Source organism: Tachypleus tridentatus, chromosome 7, assembly GCF_004210375.1.
Source record: "Tachypleus tridentatus isolate NWPU-2018 chromosome 7, ASM421037v1, whole genome shotgun sequence".
NCBI lineage: Eukaryota > Metazoa > Arthropoda > Merostomata > Xiphosura > Limulidae > Tachypleus > Tachypleus tridentatus.
In genome coordinates, this window is record NC_134831.1 from 46857379 (window position 1) to 46882875 (window position 25497).

The window sequence follows — 25497 nt, forward strand, 5'->3', positions numbered from 1 at the left end:
GAAATATTAAATTCACTTGACAAAAAACTGAAAATAGTATTTAGACATAGAGAATGAAGGAAGTAAACCATAACATAAGATGTTTCAAGTGTAACATGAAAGAACATTTTGTGTGGAACTCCAAATAAAAGCTTTCAGGGAATGGAAATCTTTCTTAAAGGGTGTTGGAAAAAGGAAAATGTTATAGATGTGGAAACCTGGCTATTAAAGCTGAGACAGGAATAAATGGCTTTTAATAAATCAGAGACAGTACACTGAGGATGAGTCTCCTCATCCAATCAAATCAAAGAAACCACAAACAGCTAACCAGACATTGCAAAAATCAGGAATTAGCTGATATGGATCAAAGCTCAATTGAGAATACTTCATCTGTCCCAGATGAGATAAAAATATTATTTAGAGAAACCAGTCAACAACATTATTGATGGGAAATCTTGTAATATGTTAATTGATATTGAATCTGCAACTATATTATTTCAACCTGATTTAGTAATACATCTGAAATCTAAAAGTAATGTTTAACTGCTGTTCACATCAATCCATCTTTCGTTAAATCTCTGGCAAGAAAAAAGTAAAAAATTACCCTTACTGTAGAAGGCTTCTTTACATTTCATGATGTGTTGGTAATTGACATTAAGGAAGATTAAATGTTGAGTTAAGGACTGATATAATGTGGAGATGTGGATGCAAGCTTAGGCCAGTTTCACTTACTCTGACCCTGTGCACTACATGGCAGTTACTACATAAAAGGTTTAACTTCCCCTGAGAACAAGGGGGGAAATTACTGTATCATCAAGAAGTAGTACCATATCAGGACTTGTTGAGAATAAAATTATATCTAGTGACTTGGTGGATTAATGTTTGGAATAACTGTTAAGATCTGAAGAATAAAAAACATGTCATGCAATTTGCTTAGGAAATCATCTTAAATGAAAAGTCACAATACGACTATATCAAAGTAATATATCTATGGATGAACAATTATTATTACAAGAAAATATGAACTCCAAAAATTAAGTAAGTGTGGTTTATTGAACCCAGAATGGCAGGTGGTTGAAGCCATAGGTCATCCAGAATGATAATTTTTGAAGTATGTTAGTGACAGAACCAGACAACTGGGTAGTTCCAGGAAAGAATTAGTGAGCCAAAATTAAATCTGCTGAAGGGTTCAGACCACTTAAAATGAAATACAATGGAGTTGACAATAGATTCATTTCACCACTCACATAAGAATTCCCCCAAACATAACTACCATGACTATAACTGTTAAGAGATCATTCTAATTGCATGCCATTCATGCTGCAAGAAATGCTTTTAAAAAATCTAGCAAATTGATAGTTTAATGTAGTATTTTATTTGTGTATTGAAATAGTCTAAGGGACTTCACAGTCAATGAAGGAGCAGTGTTGTAAGGTATATTTTTCAGCAATATAGTTTAGTCATTTTCTATTGGGAGCTGCTAATCATAACAAAGATACTAGATATAGTTAGTAAAGTAATCCCAGAAACTTCCCATACTTTGTAGAATCAAGTGTTTTGTACCAATACAAGAATGGGCAATCAAGTAGTTGATGATTGGGGAACTAATTAGCAAGTTTTAAGATGTGTTAAAACTCTTAATTGTACAGTAGCATTGGAATTTCCTTTGAAAAGTTTCTGTATTTGAAATTAGGCCTGCAAGTGAACATAGCCTGTAGAAATATTATAAAAGAAATAAATTAAGCCATTGTTGTTATGTGGACTGCACTTTGTATTATTATTATCAAATTATAAAAGAAGCACAATGGTAGAGCAATATTACAATATGTGTATTGTGTGTGCATGTGGGTAGGTCTATTTTTTCTTTAGACTGTAGACTTGAACCTGATAATAAGAAAAGCTTGTTGAAATGTTCTATATTTGTCACTTGTAATAATTGTCTTTATTAACCATTCAAGGTTTCTCTAAATTTTATTTAGGCTGTTTATTTTTTTAATGTTGTCTGTAGGATCAAACACTTCTAACTTTGCTATTATTTGAATTTTCATTTGGTACAGAAGACCTTATTATTCCTTGTTGGAAATCACCATTCCTTTCCATTAATGGTGAGACTTTTCAAACAAGTTCTACTGCACTCAGCAGTATCCATTCTCAGGACTCTGAAAACACAAATTGTACATTTAAAATAGAGGATTCTGTCTCTGACTTGGTAAGAAATCAGGTAAGTTTTAATTGCTTAAAAGTGGCATCATAATATTTCTCAAGATATTTACAGACATAACTCTTAGCATTTACTGAGCTGCTGTTCTGGAACTCCAATTGCTTAGTTCAATGTAACTCTCATGTTTACAGAAGTTTTGGAGTTTTTTGTTTTTGAAGTTTGTGTTGTACATTTGCATTTTGACAGTAAATGACCAAATTTTCTGGTAATAGCAACATTTGTAATGAACATGAAGAAAGAAACATTATTTACTTTATGTGTCTTGAAATATGTAACAAAATATTTTTCTTAGTTCATGATGACAAGAAACCCACTTGAAGTAAAAAGAATACATTTTTTCTCATTGATTTTAAAGTAGTGTTTTAGACCATTCCCTTAATTCAGTAAATATATTTTCTGAAATCTTGCTGTTACCAAGATGCATACAGAATGTGTTCTATAGCCTGTGGTTTGTATTCTCTCCTCTCTGTTAACTAGCCATACAGGAGTGAATGTCGCCCCACTCCATCAAGCCAGAACTGTCTTCCACCATGGCATGGCACAGGACCATTTCTTGTTGGAGGTAATCCAGCTAGTGTTCCTTCAAGCATGTCATCAAGTCTTGTCAGTACCTCTTCATCTGTTGACTTAACAGAATATTCTAGGAAAAACTTTGTTGTGGCCTATCACAGAAAAGTGGTAAGACCTCTGAAAGTCCTTTCATTTATTTTTTTTAATGATTTCAGATGTGAACTGTTTTATTTTTCTTTCCTGTTTTTGTAAGTGTATTTTTTTTGGGTAATAGTTGATCTATCTACTTGTAATTACTTGTATATCTGCTTATGTTTGTTTTATATTGAAAAATTCATAATGTAGTGTGGTATGTAGTTTTTTTTTATTTTCTAAGTTAATGTAAAAAACAATTGTAACAAAAATGGATATACATGGTTCTCTAACAATGATGTACTATAGATTTACTGTAGTTAATTGTAAAGTATTTAGAATATCCACAGTACCTTAGGAAATTATTTAGGGATATTTTATGTATCTTATTCTTAATCAATAAGTTAGACTGAATTACAAATAGAGGTTATTTCTTTCTCAAAGATCACAAGTAGTGAAGCCACTTCACAAGAATTGCATCTTCCCCAGTGGTTGCGCATGGCTTAATAGTTAGCATATGAGACTATGAATATGTGGTTTTGCATACCTTTATCATAAACTGAACTTTGGAGATGTGGGTGTAATGTAAGAGTGACAGTGAAGTTAAACTTATCTATTGTATTAGCCCAGGAAACTGTGATGTGTGCTCTTGACTAGAAGTCATTCCTTTAGTCTTTTAGTTTAAAAACAAAAAAAGGTTAGTATAGATAGTCCTGATGTAGTTTTCCAAATGTTTAACATATACTTTTTCCAATAAAGTGTTGAAATTATTTTTTTTTCATTAGTGTGCAATTTCAGATTGACCCAGTGTACAGGTTTTAGCCAATATCTAGTATATATTTTTTTAGTAACTGTTTTTGAATTACCTTTGTTGTGTTTCTAACTTGAAGTTCAACAATAGAAAATCTAACTCATGTTTAAACATTTCTACAAGTAAGAGTATTATTCCAGAACTTTGATAATGAAATATTGGAAGCCTATGTACATTGTGTTAGCATAGCCAGGTGGATTAATGAAATCCCAGCAAATGTATTCCCCCCCCCTTTTTTTTTAACTAATCATTTTGGGTGTAAATTAAAATTCATATATTTAAAACCAGATTACTGATTTATTTATATATTGTGTTTATTCATATGTTTTTGCTAGATTCGGCAAGATGTCTATTTCCTGTCATCTCAGAAAACACGACCAACTTTATTTGGACTTCCCCTTGTGTTACCATGCTATGATAACACTACACACCAGGACTTGTATCACTCAGTGTGGGTTCAGGTGTCCAGGTTTGTGTCACCTCTTCCTCCTGCAGAATCTGGAGTGCGAAATCATGCTCAAGACTGGTAGGTAGTACACAAAGAAACAAATGACCAGCATGAACAATGTCTCCCATAGATAATTCTAATTTTATTTAAAGTATTGAAAATGATGTCTTACCTATTGTTTACATAGCTGGAGATTTCAAAGTGAAAACTACCCTAGAGTTTAACTTGAACCCTTATCTCAAAGTTAAACATGTTTCAAAAGCTTTTATATATATTTATTAACTACTTCAAATGCTATGTTAGATAAAATCTTGCTTATAAGAAAAAGTTTGAAGTTTTTAAGTAAACAACTTAACTCTTAATTCATGTTATAAACCTTTAAAATAAAATTAAGCAAGTTTTCTCTTTAGCACTTAATTTGGAGGAACAACTGCTATTTGTTTTGAACTCTAAGTGAAGTCTTAATTATTGCTTGCTTTTTATCTGTTCCAAAAATGTATCATACAATACAAATTTTCCTGGAAATTTTATCTGACAGGTATAGAAAAATACCAGATATTTTTAGCTCTACAAGTGCAAAACCTATAATAATGAAAACTGCCTGGAGGTAACATCGTATTTCCAACAGCTACATACGTTCACGCAAGTTAACAAAGAAAAAAGGTTGGGTGAAACATATCAGAAATCCAACAAGTATTTCCATACTCCCAGACAAACAAAGCGATGGCTACATACATGCATATAGTTTTACAAATATACATGGCTGAGTAGGATATGAGACATCTAACAACTACATACAGACACATAACTTAATAAGGAAACATGACTGTGAGACATTTTAGAGATATAACTACTACCCACATAGAAGGCTAATAAAGATACCTGACTTATTGAAACATATCAGAGATTGAACCTCTACTACTCAAATGCACATCAGTATCAAATAAGTATGGCTGTGTGAGACATTTCAGAGATCCAACAGCTACACACAAACAAATAAGCTAACAAACAACCCTGCTTAAATGAGACATGTCAGAAATCCAACACCTACTTGGATACATACATCTTAACAGTGAAATCTCTTGGCAAGACATGTTGGATATCTAACATCTACATACAAGCACAAAGGCTACAAAACTGGTTGGGTGAGATATATCAGATATCTGATAGCTACTCACATATGCACACCTTAACATTGAACCTTGGCTAGATGAGACATGTCAGAAATCTAGAAGATACACACAGGCTAACGATGAGACATGTCAGAAATCTAGAAGATACACACAGGCTAACGATGAGACATGTCAGAAATCTAGAAGATACACACAGGCTAACGATGAGACATGTCAGAAATCTAGAAGATACACACAGGCTAACGATGAGACATGTCAGAAATCTAGAAGATACACACAGGCTAACGATGAGACATGTCAGAAATCTAGAAGATACACACAGGCTAACAATGAGACATGTCAGAAATCAAAAAGATACACACAGGCTAACAAACAAACTTGGTTTGGTGAAACATGAGATTCAATAGCCACACACACAAACATGCAGACTAAGAAACAAACCTGGCTTGCAAAACATATTATAGATGTGATAGATACATAGATGCACACAGTTTTACAAAGCTATGTGACTGAGTGAGATATGAGAAATCCAACAGCTATGTACAGAAATGCAGCTTTACAATAAAACATGACTAGGTGAGACATGTCAGACCCCACAACTTCTTGCATCTCTCTCTCTCTTACTTACTTGTCTCATCTAGCTATGCTTCAGTGTTATGTCAGAGATCTTATAGCAACATGCATTCTTTCAACTTGACAGTGTAACTTTGCTAGGTGAAACGTCAAATATTCAACAGCTTTGCACATGCACATGGGTTATCAAATACACCTAGTGGGTGAAAGGTTAAAGATCTGACAGGTACACACATGCACCCAATGTAAGAATGAAACTTGGCTATATGAGATGCAACAGAAATCCATTAATTGCACACATACAGCTTAAAAAATAAATCTGGCTTGACTAAATGTATTATCGATACATCAGATAACTACATCACATGCACAGTTTCAAGTCTTGAATTTAATGGTCATCCAAGATGAATAAAAAGTTATTTAAATGGCCAACTTATAACCATCCAGCTTATAACCATGAAAATGCAGATGAGAGTAAACTATGATTTTTAATAATGTGCATATATCTTTACAAAATTTTACAGATTATCAGTAAACATTTTAAGGCTTTTGTATGCAAAAAAATCAAATTTTTAAAATTAAGTTTAAAAGTATATTAAGTAATGTTTTTATTGTGCCTTTTTTTCTTTTTAAATGTTGACTATGCAACATGCAAAGTAATTTTGGTTTTAAGATTAAAAATAATTTTATACATCAGAACATTTTCACATTTCACATGCAAAATCTTTAACCTTCAGATACTTACCAAATGTTTTGTTGTTGTTTTTTAAAAGTTCTTTACATTTTGCCTGTTATCTTCACTACTGTTTCTCTAAGAACCGAGTCAATTTGACCTACCTTGTAACCACCATATAAATTAGAAAATAAATATAAATTGATTTTTTTTTGTCTAGAATGGCGACAGATTATAACATGAATACACAAATGTTCAGTCTAAATAGCTTGAATTTCATAACATTTTTCCTGTATATATATACATTTATTTTTATTATATTGACCTTTCAACTATGTCTGGCTAACACTACAGAAGTTGCAATAATGCAGAACTCGTGCACTCTTGTCCAAGAATGTAAAACTGACCTTCACAAAGTGACCTGTGTTGTGTATTGGTCTAGTATTTTGTAAAACAGTTGCATTTCAGTTACAATACATTATATATGTACATTATTACTATTTAGAAATAAATTCTTAAGCTTATTTTCCTTAAAACATAGAACAGTAAATAAATAAATATAGCAAACAATTATCTCTTTTTGTTGCAAACTTTGTATTCATTGGCTGCTTACCATATATTGTCTAGACCTTACCAAATTTCACACATGGAAGATGTGAAACTAAATTTTTTAGGTTTTGTATATACATACACAATTTGAAATAACCAAATATCATAAATTACGATATTAATATTATATAATTCCACTATAATTTATCAAACTTTGTAACTAAGCTGTATTTGAGCATAAAAATATTAAATTTCAAACTCACTAAAGTCTATAGCACAGGAAGAAAATTTGCTGCTTAAATACTTCAAATTGGTTGAGAAAGCTACTAGGGGAACATTCTGAGCTTTCAAATGGATATTCACAGGCTATAGACAGTAGTAGGTGTAATTTAAGCAAGTGTTTCCAAAAATGGAAAGAGGAAGATGGGAGACTACTGTCTTTGAAGAAAATTCAGTAAATACTAGGGGAACATTCTGACAAATGGATATTCACAGGCTATAGACAGTAGTAGGTGTAATTTAAGCAAGTGTTTCCAAAAATGGAAAAAGGAAGATGGGAGACTACTGTCTTTGATTCAGTAAATGCAACAATATCTCAGCAAGTAGAAAAGATGAGAGGTTCTTATTTTAGACTGAAGCATGTCAATTTTGGTAGTTTGGGTTTCTTATTCTTAAGAAACTAGACTTTGTATTTGGACATCATAAGCATTTAATTTGAACCAATGCTACATTCAACAGACTACATGACATGCAAAAATTTATTTATGATTTCCGTTTTGTTATTTAGTTTTAAATTTAAAAAAAATTAATGAATAACACTAAAATTTGAATAATCTACAATTTCGCATCAAACTGGTTTGTTCATTCATAAAATAGTAATTCAATAAAATTTTATTGACCTGTGACCTGTAAACCCCTATCATGTTTGATGGACACCTCCCCTTTGTGTGAATTCTTGTACATGGTGAGAGGACCTCCCAGGGAAGGTTCTGTTCTTTCAGTTTACCTCCTCTGGGATCTGAACATTCACCCACATGTTTGCCATGTGTGGCAACCCATGAAGGGGAGGAGAGGATCCTGGTGGTTGAGGGGACCAACCCTAACACACCTCTTTGGACTTGAATTTATGTAGATGGGCAGCCTTTGGGTGGCCCCCCTTGGGTCAATCAGCTGGTTCAGTCGGGCTAGGGTCAACCAAATACCAGTGTTGGATGTTTTCAACAGGTGTTATGGACATTGTATCTGATGCTGATGTTTGGGTAGTGCTCACAAAACCCTGGCGTTACTGCAGTGTTCTTGTTTGGCATTGTAGTGTGTCCCCTCATAGGGTTCCATGGCAGTTGGGGTCAATGAGCACCAAAATTTCCCTTTCTAAAGGGAAATTTCCCTGACTAAAAATCATAATAAAATAGTGAAAAAACAGTCCATAGGTAAATGACCATGTCTTGAAGATTGTGAGCGGCAATCCTCATCATCTGTACCACCTGTTGTACCTCATTTTCTTATTGCATTCACTTTCAGATACACCTTTGGGACAAATGTCTCCCTTTTTCATTCAGAGGGACTTGCTGGCTCTCCAAAGTCAGTAAAAAAAAAAGCTTCAATCTGGTGACATATTGGTGGAAACATCCACATCTCAACACAGTGAACTCTTGCATTCAAAGGCAATTGAGGATATACCTATTGAGGTTACACCTCATGCAACTTTGAATTAATCATGAGGAGTTACTGTTGAGAGGAATTTGAAGACTATCCCAGAGGTAGAGATTCTCAATGGTTTCTCGATCCAAGGAGTTTTTTTCAGTGAGGCATATATCCATTTGCAAAGATGGGAATTATGGTGCCAACCAATGTTTTCATTCTCACATGTACATCACCACATCAGCCTGCCACCATCAAGGCAGATTATCTTAATTGCAGAGTATGGCCATACATTTCAAACCCTCTCCGTTGTTTCCAGTGTCAGCAGTTCTGTCACTCAGACGTCATGTGGTTCCTTGACGTGTGCTCATTGCAGTGGCAAGGACCATAATGCCTACGAGTGTGAAATGGACCCTCATTGCATCAATTGTAATGGCACTCATCCATTCTACTTTCGTTCTTGCTCAAAATAGTTGGAAGAAAAAGAAGTGAAGTGTTTGAAAATGATTCATAACATTATTTATCCTGAGGCTCAAAAATTGCTGTCCACCACCTCATCTCGGACGTATGATGTTGAAGTTCGTTCCACAGCTACAGTGGGAGAGCATACAGATCTCCCTGTGCCTCCAAAAGAATCGTTCTCCAAACAAATGAAAAGTCTTTTGACCTCCATGGTTAAAAACGTTGATGAATCAACTTCAACACCTATCTCTGTCCCTCACATACATTCCAACAAACCCCAATATCCACATCCTTTGGCTCCAGGTACAGGCATTTCCTCAGATATATCTTTTTTCCCACCCCAAGATGCAAAACAATCATTCATTCACATTCTCAGTCACTGGAATCCCCTTCCAACAGCAAAGACCTGCCCAATCAACCCACGGCAGAATCCATGGAGGTCGATAGATCTCCCTTCAAAAAGGACAGTAAGAAAAAAAGATGTGGTTGTAAACAGAAGGGTTCTCTGCCAAATTTGCCTACATGTAAATAAAAATGGCCACCCTGATACAATGTAACTGTCAAGGTTTACGTTCTGACCTGGATGGCATCAAAACACTGATTGCTTCCTACTATCCAGTATGTCTTTCCTTACAGGAAACATTTCTGAAACATACTGATACAGTCACCTTTCAGTGGTATTCTTTGTACAAAAATGACAGGCTGTGTGATGGATGAGTGCATGGAGGGGTGGCATTTTTGGTTTATCACCATGTGACCACCCTGTCTTAGCCACTTGACACACCCTGGGAGGCCATAGCTATCTGTGTTTCCTTGGGTCGTACCATCACTGTTTGTTCTCTCTACCTGTTGCCGAGAGAGACATATGATCAAACAGACTTTGATGCTCTCACTGAACAGTTGCTGTCTCCCTTTTTAATCCTGGAGAACTTTAATGGACATCATCCCCTCTGGGGAAGTGCTGATATTGATAGGAGAGGTTGCTCTGTAGAGCATATGCTCTCTGATCACAATCTTTCTCTTTACAATACTGGTTGTTCTACTTATTTTCACGCACCTAGTCAGTCCTTTTCTGCTATTGATCTCTCGGTTTGCTCCCCTTCATTATTCTCCCATTTTTCATGGAGGGTTGACAATAATCCACTAGGCAATGATCATTTTCCTATACTTTTGAGAGAGACTGGCCGTGGTTGACGCCACCCAACCTGCGTGCCCCGGTAGAAGCTGGATCAGGCAAACTGGCTCTTTTTCACTGCTCTCACAGAACTTCATCCTTCCATCATCTGTAAGCCATCAATAGATAACCATGTGGCAGCAGTAACTGACAGTATTATACAATCAGCTGCTCAGTGTATTCCCATTTTCCATATATAGCCTCTATATATTTTCCACTATATCCTCGTACATAGAGGAATCCTGCCTGGGATACTTTCTGTAGATATCCCACACTCTCGAACTGCATCACTTTCCAACAGGCTCGTGCACATGCTTTGTGGGTAAGACATCAAAGCCACAAGGAATCTTGGGTTAAGTTCACAACCAGCATATCTTCTACCACCAATTCCAAAGACATATGAGACAATATTCGAAAGGTCAGTGGGCAATATAATTCTGTCCCCCTCTCGACCTTGCTCCCTGACGGCCAGGAAGTAACTGATACCTGGAGCATCGCTGATACTCTAGGTCAGGGGTTCTTAACCAGGGGTGCCCGCACCCCTAGGGGGTGCGAAGATGATTCCCAAGGGGTGCGAGGATGCCCATGAATAATTAAAGCAAATCTATATTTTTACATAAGAGTATGCTTTATATTTCTCCTAAGAAGAAGTTTCCTAAGTTTCCAGGGGGTGCGAGAAATGATTACTGATTTGAAAGGGGTGCAAACACTGAAAAAGGTTAAGAACCACTGCTCTAGGTGAAAGCTTTTGCTGGATATCTAGCACTTCTGCTTCTTCTTCCACCTTCTTAGTTATCAAGACTTGGGCAGAGCAATTACCTCTTTCCTTTCCAGTTGATTGTCTTTATGACTATAATCGTCCCTTTACACTGGTGGAACTCAAACTGGCCCTTCATCAGTCTGGCAGTACATCAGTTGGACTTGATGATATACACTATATGCTGCACCTTTTATCTCCTGCTTCTCTTGCTATTCTTCTGATTGTTTTTAACTTGATCTGGCAGGAGAATGTTTTCCTGATGCCAGACACCAGGCTATTGTCCTACCTTTCTCTAAGCCAATTGCTTTGATGAGCTGTCTCTGTAAGACCTTAGAGAGGATGGTTAATGCTTATCTTGTTTGGTTCCTTGAATCAAACAACCTCCTCTCATACACACAATGTGAGTTCCGACGACAGTGCTCCATCATGGACCACCTGATTCGACTTGAAACATCAATCAGATTAGCCTTTCTCAAACAACATCTTGTATCAATATTCTTTGACATTGAGAAGGTTTATGATACAACATGGAGTTATGGTTTTTTGTGAGACCTCCATATATATGGGTTACGTGGCCATTTGCCCATTTTTATTAATTGTTTAATGGACAGGAGATTCTGAGTTCGTGTGGGTTCGATACTTTCCCGTTCTTTTCTACAGGAACTTGGAGTCAGAACAGGGCTGTGTTCTGAGTGTCACACCTTTCAGTGTAAAAGTTAATGCCATCACTGAACAACTCCTCACTGTCACAAATGGGCTCTATGTTGACGACTTTCACATCTCATGTCAGTTGTCGAACATTAGGCATATTGAGCAGCAGTTTCAGATTGTCCTCCATTGTTTACTGAAGTGGACCACAACAAATGGCTTTAACTTCTCTCTCTCTAAAACTGTTTGCATGCACTTTTGCTGCCAACTGGGGGTATTCATCCTGATCCTGAAGTACGTATTGGTGAAGTTGTGCAGCCTGTGGTCCCTGAAACAAAGTTCTTGGGGCTTATCTTTGACCGTAAGCTAACCTTTATACCACACATCAAGCAGCTACAGGTCAAATGTGCAAGAGCACTGAACATCCTTCGTGTCCTCTCTTCCACCACTTGGAATGCAGATTGATGTTTTATGTTAAAAGTATATCGTGCTCTTATTCGATCGAAACTTGACAATGGATTACTGGTCTATGGCTCTGCCAGACCTTCGGCCTTAAAGATGCTCGATCCTATTCATCATCACGGACTTCGGCTCTGCACTGGGGCTTTCTGCACTTCCCCAGTTTAGAGTTTATTCATAGTCTCATGAACCTTCTTTGCACCTCTGACATTTGCAACTGTCTCTAGTATGTACTTCGAAACTTCCTTCCTTACCAAAGCATCCCACCTGGGATTGTGTTTTCCTTTCTCGGTGGGCCATACATTTTCAGAACAGATGGTTTGCCATTGCTCCTTTTAGCCTTTGTATCCAGGTGCAATTGGATGAAATGGATCTATCTTTGGATAACATTGCTGTATCCACTGGTCAGCCCATCCCAATCCATAGTTTCTTACAGTCCCCAATTGCAACTTATCTTTAAGACATCTGAGAAAGGTAGTAGACACTCCTGATTGGAAATACTGTCTGCTATTTGCTGAACATCTTTCTAACCATCCTTCCATTCCTATTTATACAGATGACTTGAAATCAGGTGACTGTGTGGGTTCTGCCATGGTTTGTTGTGGTTCAGTAGTTGTGTGCAGAATCCCCTCTACAACTTCTGTGTTTACTGCTAAACTGTATGCCATTTCTCTTGCCCTGGGTCACGTAGAAGCTAAGCAGTACTCAAACCACACTATTTATACTAACTCGCTTAGTTCTCTACTGGCCCTGGAATCACTTTGTGTTAGTTCTTACCCTGTTCTCGCCGATATTCAAAACCGACTGGCCCATTTCTCTTTAACATTTACTTCTATCCAGTTTTTCTGTATACCAGGCCACGTTGATATTTGCAGGAATGGGCTCGCCAACACCGCAGCTAAATCTCTGTGCTCTGGCACTATCACTGCTCTACCTGTTCTATACATGAATTATGGTCCTGTATGCAATGCTCGGCTCTGTGCCAGCTGGCAGTCAAATTGGAGTGAGCAATGCGAAAACAAGCTTTTCCAAATGAAACCCTATATTGGACTTTGGCTGTCTTCCTTCTGTAAGGATCAGAAAGAGGAAGTTGTTCTAACTAGACTATGTATTAGTCACAGTTTTTTTTAACTTGTTTTCTTTTATCTGGAACTGATGCATCAGTCTGTAGTTTGTGTAACACTCAGATCACAATAAGCCACATTCTACTTTCTTGTTGCCATTATGACTCAATGATAGCACCATTTTAAACATGTTCTGTCCCAAGGTTTGTCCATAACGTTAGTGTTATTGGTGATAGTGACATTCACCTTGGTAATGTTTTTAGTTTATTAAAGGCCATTTATGGTTTTTAATTTATACATTACACCTTTTTAATGTGGCTCCCTTTTAAAAGTCACAGTTCATCTAGTTCAGTTTGAAATTAGAAACTGGCTGTAACATTAAATAACTCAAAACCAGGGCTGGAAAGGCCAACTTCAGGTGACTGACTGTGGTTTTTGTACTTACCTGTTAGTCTACCTGGAAAGTTATGATAATTACAGTTATGCTACAGAAAGTTCTTTACAACTTGAATTACTGTAGTTTTTCTCTTACCGTTGTAGGCTAGATGAAAACATTGGTTTTATGCTATTTATGTGTTTTTTGTTTTGTTTTACCTTAATTTCCTTTTATGAATTTTACTAAATTTACTTTTAACTTTTTACCAGATGTGTGGCACAGATAGCCTAGCTACTTTGTGCCATAAAACACTAAATCATCCAACCAACCAACTTATGGACACCTAGTGCTCTGGAATAGAGCTTTACTTAAAACATCTTTGCAGTTTACTATACACGTATACATATGCACACCACACACATAATGTTGACTTTGATCCTCATCTAAAAATCATTGGTGAATTCTCTATCTGGTAACTAGAAAATTTTATCCCACCAAAGTAAATTTTTGTCCATTTATTTGTTTAAAAGAAGATGATATTTTGTACAAGGGAAATGTTTGTACAGTCTAACAAAAGATGCTGAAAACATGAAATGTTCAGTTCTATGATTGGTTAATAATGCTGTTTTTGTCACTATACTTTCTATTATGGACAAACTTCATGTATATTTTGTGTGGATTTCAATGTGAATGATTGTTTGTAGTAACACAGTACAGTGTGAAAAACTCAATAATTTAATATACCACACATTTTAATTTTTTATTTTATATACAAGTTTTACAGTAAGTAAATTATTTATAAAACAGACACTGTTTTGATCACTGGTGCAATCATTCTCAAGTGCACAAGTTTTAACATTAAAAAAATTAAGTATTTAAATCAATATTCAACCAATGTAAAATATATAATATAAAGACAAACTGTTACCATACATTTTATTGCATGATGTTCATATGCATATATGTGGGCTGACATAAATTTGCAATAAAAATGGCTGCCACCAATGTGAATATTTAATAAGATTAATTTCTTGTATAGATGCTTACAGTAACATGTAACTAACATGGCTGACTCAACATCTTACAGATACACACTAAAATCATCAAATGTACAAAATCAAATTCAGAATTATCATTAATCAGTTCAATTATGCATGTATATAGGTTTGAGGCTAATGTTAGACAGACATGACCAATTGAGTCTAGGAAACATAGAAGATCTAGCTACAATGGAGAAAGTTGGGAAATCCACAAATTAAAGAGAACATAATGATAACTACAGACAAAATTTTATGAATGTTTTGATCTGTACAAAACAGAATAACAGTCCATAAAATTACATTAGTTTTGCTTCTGTCTAGATCGATACAAACTACAAATATGAACAACAATATATATTAGTGTGTGTGCATGCACACTGCAGAGCTGAGGAATTCTGTGTGAGAGTCTGATGAATGTCCAGTCATTCTGTGTGATGTGCTGTACTTTATATAGTAGACAGGCCTAGCTAGTTAGAAGGAAAGGATTGAACATGATTAGCTAAGATCACTCTTCTATTTACTAGTTTTACAGATCATTCACTATTTGTTTATAGTACTTTTAAGTACTATGTAACATTAACATAGTTTGAGCTTATTTTTTCAATGTAACAAAACATCCCAGGAATTAAGGCATCAAATGTTAGTTAAAGATGCAAACTAAACATTATTTTTTGGTAATAAATAAGATATAAAAATATCAAAATTCTAGAAATTAGGTGTTTATACATCAAGATTGTCATAGTTGTATTTTGTTTCAGAGTTTGTATTTTTGGGTTTTTTTATCAACCTGTACAAGTCAGATTGTTCTTCAGACAATCTGGAGATTTCCTATTAAAATCAAGCCCTATGCTTTACAAAAAATACATAACTGGGGGAGATATGAGACATCCAACGGCTACCTACAAACACCTCTTAACAACAAAACATGACTGGCAAGATATATCAGAGATCCAACAGCTACCTACAAACACCTCTTAACAACAAAACATGACTGGCAAGATATATCAGAGATCCAACAGTTACATACATACAAACAACAATAAAACTTGATGAGGTGAGATATGTCAGAGATTCAACAGTGAAGAACATGCATACAAATAATCCTGGCAGTGTGTGGCATATCAGAGATCTGATTGGAACACCTCTCAGCTTAACAATGTAACTTGTCTAGGGGAGTCATTTCAGAGAGTGAACATCTACTCATATACACAGCTTAACAATGAAACCTGGCTTGGCAAGACACAGGTTGACAAGCAAGTAAACTTGGCTTGGGGAAGCATATCAGAGATTTGATAGCTACGTATCTACACAAATCTTAAACATATGTTGCTTTGTGAGATATGACATCAGATAGATACACTGAAACACACTGCTTTGGAATTAAACATCAGAGATTCAACAGCACAAATATTCATACAGTTTAACAGCAAAACTTGGCTATGTGGGCCATGTCACATATTCATCAGCTACACACACATACACAAAGGTAAAACAAACAAACCTAGCTGGGTGAAATGTCAAGGGTTTGACAACTGGATGCATTCACATATATTAGCAAATATGTGGTTGGGTGAAACATATTGGAGATCCAACATTATACTTGCTTATGCACATCTTAATACTGAAACATAGATAGGTAAGACATCAAAGGTCCAACAACTATAAAAATACACATGGCTTAACAGAGAAAAATGACGAGACGAATCATCTGAGAGATCCATACACACACACACATGTATGAAGCCAGTTGATCTCTGACAGGTCTCACAGAGCCAGGTTTGTTTGTAAAACAGTGTATGTATGTAGCTATCAGATGTCCAACATCTCTCACCCTGCCAGAGATCAACTGGCTTTATACACACATACAGTTTAATAAAAAATGTTAACATGCAGCACACCATATATCATCATCCTTTTCCTAAAAGTAACTTGCTTCTATTTCTGGCCTTGGATTTCATAAAAGTTAATGATGTTTCAAGTTATGTCCACATTAGTATTTAACTGTGAAATTTTCTAATGTACATTCAGTATTATCTTGTCTTAAAAATATTTAATGTAAATTAAATTTATGTGAGGACATTTTCCAAAGATTTGTCTTTTTGCAGTGATGACAGTCTCGGTTATGAGTATCCATTTACTTTAAAAGCAGTTCAGAAAGATGGGCTTTTGTGTGCATGGTGTCCATGGTACAGGTTAGTCAACAGTATATGTAATTAGGTAAACATTAAGATACCTGTAAAATGAACTATATGATGCTTGATTTAATTTTGAAATAAAATGTTGTTTATTGTAATATCTTAAAAATTAAAGTTAAGTGTAGAGTTGTGCATGTTTAATATTACTGTTAATAAATTGGTAATGTTTAACCTAGACTGGTACATCGAGGTTCATGACCTAATTTGATTGAAAACAACTGAATAATACTGTAAGAAAAAGGTTTTGTCTTATAAAGAATAGGAATATAGTGTAGAAACAGTTGTTCAATAATCTTAAAAAATGTCTAATCCAATGCAAGTACCTGAATATATATGTATTGTTTTACATTGACCTTATTGCATTGGGTGTTTTTATTTTGCATGATCTTGTTACCATGATAGTATACATAATGACGAGAAGTACCTACTGTATATCTAAAAAATTTGTGAAGCTTTCAGTAAATATTAAAAAGATTTTGTAGACAAAAAATCATTTTTAACTGTTTTTACCAAAACTTTGAAGTAGATGGTGTCAGGATGTTGACTGCTCCAAATGCTAAAGTGATTTTCATATTAAGACTTAACACTACTCTACATCTGGAAATTTTCAAATATCATGTGTCTGATCTCTAAAACCTCCTAAATAAACTTTTTTCTTTTTTCAGAAAAAAATTTTATTTTATCTGTATTTGCAAATATATTCAGAGTTGGTCAATTTCACCAACCTGATAACCACTATCAATAAAATTAGGAGATAATTCAAAATAACCCTTTTTATTTTATTTTTTTCTGGAAAGACTACAAATCTGTAGCAGCAGAAAAGCAAAATTGTTTATCCTATGTACCATGAAGCTTGTAATAATATATCTATCTGTTTATACTCAGTGTTATTATTTTATAGCACTTCAAGGTGTATATAAACATATTGCCACACAAGTTGTATATCTCTTGGCAAATTTGTTTAATCTATCCTTAAGTGCTTAATTTTTACATTTGAGTTACTTTTCTTTTAATAATAATAAGACACAAAAAAAAAAAATAGTTCTTATCTGTTTTTTTTCTTTGCTTTTGGCTGTTGATGAAACTTAGGCCTACTTTTTTGTACTATGTACTAATGATACTACTAGACTAAGTAAATTATTTAATTAAATAATGCACCTAAGAACACAAAATAATAACTTGTAAAAAGCAATCGATGATCTACAATTAATAATTTTTCTGGCTTTCAAAGTATGCAATTAGATCTGTTAAAAATTGAGCTAAGCTCCTTGATGTCTTTCCTATGCGAATAAAGTTTGATCTGAATGCAAAATTGACCATTCCTCGTACAGATTGCAACATAATTTCATTTGATTGATTAAAACTTTGGATTTTATGTTGGTTATAAATAATATAGGAATAAGCATCCAAGAGAAATGTTTGGCAATTTGTAAAAAAGAGGATGTGACAGGTGGGTGTGGCAAGATGGGTCTAATTTTCTATTTTATAGCTCTGTAACCAAATAAGAGATATATATAAATTATGCTTTCTTCAACCAGTGATGATATTATGAGTAATTTTTAATTAATTCCTTTTTTCTTAGAGGTGTAGTAAATAAATTAGAGAAGTGGGAAGACACAGATAGCAAATGTTGCAATTTTTATACTAGGAAAGATTGACCAGCATTCTTTTAAAACATGTTCAAGCATCAATATAAATTTTCCTTATGCTTATAAACTGTTTGCCTACCTCTTACTATATTAACATAATGTGCTTTCTTACTTGCATGCTTTTTCTTGTTTTTCATCTGTATTCATTATTTATTATTATTATAAAAGTAACTATGATTTAAACATTTGAAACTTGTTTAGATTATGTAAGATAATGAAAAATAATGATAAAAAATTGTCACAATTAACATGAGTTATGTTTAAATACTAAAAACATACAACCTTGTAAAATGAAATCTGTTGTTTTTCTTTAGGTGAACAACCTGTAACAAGAGTTAAGACTTGAATTGACTAAGTACTGAAATAGTTTGAAGCATCTAATTATTGAAGATTATCTAGGCTTTTAAAGTTTGCAATAACTGATATCCATTTGCCACAATATTATCACAAGTACCCATGATAAATGTAATGTTACTCTCAGGAATGCTTATATAAACAGTGGTCATCACTGTGTAGATTTTATTCATTACACACCAAGGTTGTGCCAAAAGAGTGTCACTGCTGAGAAAAGTATATATGAAAATTGTGAAGTTAGCAATATTAAATTGACCAAGATCTACAATTAAGTGTTTTCAACTCCATTCTGTTTATAAGTCTGTAACATGTTCTATAGACATGATTCTGCATGCTCCAAACTAAGGGTACCTGAGCATATGCATTGGTAGGTTTAGTACTTAAATTTTATATTTATTTCTGTGTATTGTAATAATTATAAAAAGAAATTTATGCCACTGAAAACTAGAGTTAAAGCCATGTTTTTGTATAGCTTAAATATAGTGTTGTCTTTAATCATCTTTTAAGATAAACTTTTTTTTTTACAAAGTATTTAAATAAATAAATTAAAGCAGATAATAACCTTGTTTTGGGTGTATCTACAAAAACATAATAATATTCACATCATTTCACTACCAGTCTATTTAGTTCTTCAATTACAAAATGTTGTAAAAATTAAGTCTGATTTTGAATACAAACTTTGATAAAACTTGAAACTACAAAATTAAGCAAGTACAGTATCACAAAGGAGGCTAGTTGAAATATACTATATTTGCCCAAATATAATGTGCACCTTTTCTCCTCCAAATACCTGCCAAAATATTACAAATGTTCAGCATAGTTAGGTATTTTACTAGAAGCTACTTCTAAAAATCATTTAATCATCATTAAAGGCTATAAAAATGCAATGGATGGTATGGATTATGTCACGCTAGGAATATTAGAAAAGGATGAAGCATTGGTTCACGGAAGCAAATCCAATGGAAGTGAAAATGATGATTTTTATAAAACTGACATGTAAAATCAAGACTTGTGTATTAAACATTTTTGGAAATTTTTCATTTAGTAGATAATCAATCCCACTATTCAATAGTAAAAGATTAGCCCAAGGGTTGATAGAGGGTGGTGTTGACAAGCTGCTTTCCCTCTAGTATGTTACTTCAAAATTAAGGATAGCTAGCATTGATAACTCAAGTAGCTTTATACAGAAATTTAACAAACAAATGAATGATTTAATAATCAGATAGTATGAATATTGTTATAGTAATTGAGTAAACATGTTCTTTACCAGGTATACTATCACCTAACCTAAATGTACCTAACAATATAAATACTAGTTAGTGTTTAATTTGTTCAGTACCAAATCACTATCAGATATAATAACCAGATAATCTAAATATAGCTAACAATATAATTAAGTTAACCTTTTCTCAGCAGGTCACTGGTCAAAGGCCACGACATCTCGTTTGGTGACTTGCATTTGAATTTGTATTGAACTATTGTATTAATTTGTCAATAAGTTTGGTATCAAATTGTAGATTATAATTCAAATTTTATTATATATTAGTTAATTTCTCAATTTAAAAATAAATATTAAAAGAGCACACCCAAATATTAACTTTTATGTGCTGCATGGTAAATTGAATACAGCAAGGGCTCAGATTAGATGTTTGTGATGTCAAAATACTAAGTCTGTAGTTTCATACAAATTAGGAACTCAAATTATTGTTATTAACATAGAATAAGAACATCATATTTTTTCTATTTATTTGAGATATGGCTTGTGTATTGAATTAAATGCAGTTACCCCATTCACCTCTTGCATTTTAGAAAGCCATCTCATTCTTTCAAGCCAGAATTTCAAGCAGATTATTGTGTCTTTAATCAGCTACAAATTGCATATTTTTTAGATAAAATGCAGCTTAGTTACTAAGCTTGATAAATTAGTGGAATTTTATGGTATTGATATAGTTTCTTTTTTGTTATTTGAAATAAATATATATATTTAACCTAAAAAAAATTTCCTTACACATCCTCTACACATGCAATTTGAAAAGACTTAGCAACTACTGCAAACAGCAAATTGAGTACAAAGGTTGTTGTAACTAGAAGATATAATTTTTTGCTGTACTTATTTATTGCTCTGTTATTTAAGAAAAATAAATGTAATAACTTGCAGATTATTACTATTTACAAATATACGTATATAACGTATAATAATTGAAATGTGACTATTTTAACAAATACTGTTTCCCTAAAACATAGCCAAGACATCTCACTCTATAAAAACTAAAGGTAAGATTTATATTCTTTAATTTGGCAAGGAATGCATGTGCACTTTGTCAATGCAACTTCTGTAATGTTATCCAGGTGTGAATGGAAGTTTAGTACAATAAAAACAATAAATGTGTTATGATATTACAGGTATTTAGACTAAACACTTGTGTTTTAGTATCTAGTTATTCTGGAATAAGAAAAGCGTAATTTATATTTACTTCTTAATTTTTCGTTGTAGTTATGGGAGTCAGTGAAGTTTTCAGACACCATGTAGTTAGGGTAGAGAAAATAACAGACAAAATATAGTTTTATTAAGAATAAATGTGTGAAATGTATTTTAAGAGGTTTTAGAGGTATTAAATATTTTAGATTTTTTGATGAAAAATATATTTTTAATCATAACATGAAAATCACTTTTCTGTTGGACATGTAATAAATCACTCAATATTTTCACAAACAAATCTTTTGTAAAAATACTTCATTAAAAAATCGGATTTTTGTGTGTAAAAGACTTTCAATCTAAACTTGGCATGGCCAGGTGGTTAGGGCACTCTCTTTGTAATCTAAGGATTGTAGGTTCAAATCCTTGTCACACCAAACTTGCTTGCCCTTTCCATCTTGGGGGCATTGTAATATCACAGACAATCCCACTATTCAACTGTAAAAGAGAAGCTCAAGAATTGGTGTTGGGTGGTGATGATTACTTGCCCTCCCTAGCCTTATGCTGTCAAATTGGGGATGGCTAGTGTAAATAGCCCTTGAGTAGCTTTGTATGAAATTCAAAAACAAACAAACTAACTAATTGTTAGGGGGTGATTTATGTATGTTATACTGAGCTCATCACAAAAAGATTAATGTTTAACATAGCTTTTACTGAGTACAGTGTTTTATTTTGTAGATAATAGAATATCTTTTCTATGTTAAACATGTAGAATGACATTTATGTGTTTAGACAAATTGAGAAATGACTGAAGAAAAGTAATTTGAGGAATTATAATACTTGGTTGAACATAAAAAATGAACATAGTTTCAAATTACATATCCCATGTTTTCTTCTTTCTTCTCCAGTGGATAAAAGATGTCCTTCATACTGTAAGGAGTCTTTATTTAGTTTATAGAAAATTGAAACCAACAACTCAGTTTAATTACAAACATTTATCATGTGTTTGAGGTTAATGTTGCTATTAACAGGTTTTGCCTAGGCTGTTCTGTGGATTACTGTGGTGCTGACTTTAACTTTGCTTCAGCTTATATTGCCATCGATTGGGATCCAACAGCATTACACCTAAGATATCAAACATCTCAGGAAAAGGTATTTAAGATATCAAACCTTACTTAGCCAATACTTAAGATACAAGCCCTCTTAAGGACATCCAAAATCATAGAAAGATGCATGATACAAAACTGTAACATCAACATGTGTGTAATTAATGTGCCCATAAAAATCTCCCATTTAAAACCACCTTTAAAATGTCTGAATATTAACTATGTCTATTTCACAGTATTAACTGATCAATATTAACTAAATGTTATTGTACTTATAAAACTTCCTAACTTGCTATACATGTGTGTTTAAGAAGTAAATCAAAATTTCACTCTTTCAACAAGTTTTCCTGTGTGTAAGTAAATAAGCGACTTTTGTGTGAACTCTATACTTGATATTGCTGTTCAAAAATGTAGCTATTAAAAAGAAAACAAGTGTAATAAAACAATTTTAAGTTCTACAAAGACAAGTAGGGATCAATATTTATATAACCTAGCTAGTTGTAATAATATAAAAGATTTTAATGCTACAAAAACTGAGTTACTTGAAATTTTAATTTTCTGTCCCTAGTTTGGCAAATCATTGTAATTATGTTAGTATAAGTCAAAGTAGCAATACATTTTTTATTGTAAGTAACTCAGTTTTGTAGTATTGAATTTCTTGTAGGAATTTTTTTATTTTTTGTAGCATTAAAACCTTCTATATTACTATAGCTAACTAGAGCATGTAAACATCAATCCCTACTTGTCTTTATGATATTTTTTTAAAAAAAATGTATTAGACTTAGCATTAAACATATAAAAAAATATACATCATAAATATTACAATATCAAACATATAAGAAGAAATACATTTACAGAATCAAATATCTTGGGAAAAATTAAACCTAATTAAGATATTTGACATATCACTCTTATATCTATGTAAAAGTTTAATAATTTACTAAGGCTGGTGTAGTAAATATCTGAAAATGTTTGAACAATGTTATAGTAATTAATGAAGACTTATGAAATTAACAAATGTTTGTTGTTTGTATAGTGAGTATAACCTTTTTTGTGAAGAATAAAATCAAATTATACATCTACAAATACAGCTTTTTTCTGCTATCAACAGACTAATTTGAATGTTTTATAATTAACCTCTGAATTATCTAACATTGTGACTTTAATGTTATTGTATTTAATCCTTCATTTGTATTCAGGGCACATTGCAAATAACTGTTTATTGTTAACAAGTGTCTTAAAAGTGACCTATTTCTTGACCATACTTGTAGGTGTGTCTGAACCATTCAAGTGTACAGGAAACAAGGCGGGGACAGACAGAGCCAATCAGCCTTCACGATTGTCTTGATGCATTCACAAAAGAAGAGCATTTGGGTGAAGAGGAAAAATACTATTGTTCCAAATGCAAGCAGTATCAACTGGCCTCCAAGAAACTTCAGATATGGAGGCTACCTCCTGTGCTGGTTAGTTTATGGAAGATGGCTACAAAGTACAATGTTGTATCTCATATATTGATAATTAATATCTTGGCTCCCGAGTCTGTTTTGTTGATACTTACCGGGATCCAGAAAAAAGATGTTGTCCTGATGTTCCACTCTCATCTGTACATGTAGCTGTTGTGTCCCAGCCAATAAATGGCTCTTTAAAAAAAGAAAGTAGAGCACGACTCACCTGTGGGTCATGTGGGTTTTAATGGAAGACTTTATTATGACCCACTGGTGGGTCATGTGGGAGCTAATGTGTTAATAAAGGGAAACTCCTTTTGAAGATAAAAAAAACTTGGATTCTTTTATTATCTGGACTTTACTGCATTTTATTTTTACATGTATTATGAAATAAACAAGTTTTACATGCTGCTTTTTCTCTCGCAAGTTTCATAGTTTACTACTTGCATTTATGTATGCTACAAAAAATATCTAATATTATACATTACTACAGTTTTTAGTATTACATAGTTTTCGTGTTGTGTGATTTGATGTTGCAGGACATTTTTCATAAGTTCGGAGGGTGTGTAAAACATATTTGCTATTTTTGAAGTTGTTTACTACATTTTTACTAACCATTTGGCAACAGTTTACCAGTAGGTAGGAAATACTTAACATTTTTGCCATATATCAGCTTTATCAGTTTTAGTTGACTATAATCTAATTGCACAAAATGTAACAACATTTAAATAACCTTATTTAACCTTCTCATTAGATTTTTTTTTTTAAATTCAAGTTCAATTAATAGGAGTTTTGCTCTTCACCAAAAGACTAATTTTTATTTTTTATAATTGCTTAGTTGAAATTAAATACATTAATCTGAATCTACTCTTTAATCTCTGTTGTCCAGATTATTCACCTAAAGAGATTTCAACTTATGAATGGAAAATGGGTCAAATCCCATAAAGTTGTAAGGTTTCCATTCTTTGATTTTGATGCCTCAAACTACCTTGCATCAGTGCCTCGAGAGGCAGTGCTCAATTTTTGCCATTACAATAAAGTAGAAGAAACTCCTGCTAATCAACAACCTCCACTTCAGAACCAGTCATCAACAAGTAATGAAACTGAGGTCACAAAATCGAGTGTAAATTCTAGTCAAAAAGACTTGCAACAGAATGTTAATTGTAATAGGAGAAATTCAAGCCCTAGTAAGAAGAAACTTCTTAATGGAGATGTGGTCAGCAGGCATCCACTTAGTCAGGATTATAAGGACCATGCAACTCAAGATTTCCACGAACATCGACTGAAGGAAGGATACGATACCTTGTCGCTGAAGTATAGACTATATGCTTTAGTTGTAAGTATTTCATGACTCTTAATTGTTGAATACGGGTTAATGACTAAAAGTGCCTTTTCCATCTGATGGGAAAAGCATAAGTTAATCTATTAATTTAAATTATTTCATGGACTTTAAAACGGTTAATTGTGTTGCACTCTTGATTTCACTTAAAACCAAAGCTCTGATCTACGTATACTGCCCCCTGGGTGTGGATTCCTGTACATGGTGAGGGAACCTCCCAGGGAAAGTTCTGTTCTTTCAGTTTACCTCCTCTGGGATCTAAACATCCACCCACATGTTTTCCATGTGTGGCAACCCATGAAGGGGGGGAGAGGATCCTGGTGATTGAGGGGTCCAACCC

General features: G+C 33.6%; 1 protein-coding gene across 3 annotated transcripts in view; it reads left to right on the forward strand.

Annotated features, from left to right (window-relative positions):
* Positions 1 to 25497, forward strand: part of Usp32 (Ubiquitin specific protease 32) — a 143037-nt gene that overhangs the window by 101816 nt on the left and 15724 nt on the right. For all 3 annotated transcript variants that reach the window (XM_076511455.1, XM_076511456.1, XM_076511457.1), the window contains 7 exons: positions 2037 to 2200; positions 2678 to 2878; positions 3989 to 4179; positions 16759 to 16845; positions 22299 to 22419; positions 23645 to 23836; positions 24708 to 25154. In XM_076511455.1, the coding sequence (XP_076367570.1) occupies positions 2037 to 2200; positions 2678 to 2878; positions 3989 to 4179; positions 16759 to 16845; positions 22299 to 22419; positions 23645 to 23836; positions 24708 to 25154 (1403 nt within the window). The remainder of the gene's footprint in view (positions 1 to 2036; positions 2201 to 2677; positions 2879 to 3988; positions 4180 to 16758; positions 16846 to 22298; positions 22420 to 23644; positions 23837 to 24707; positions 25155 to 25497) is intronic.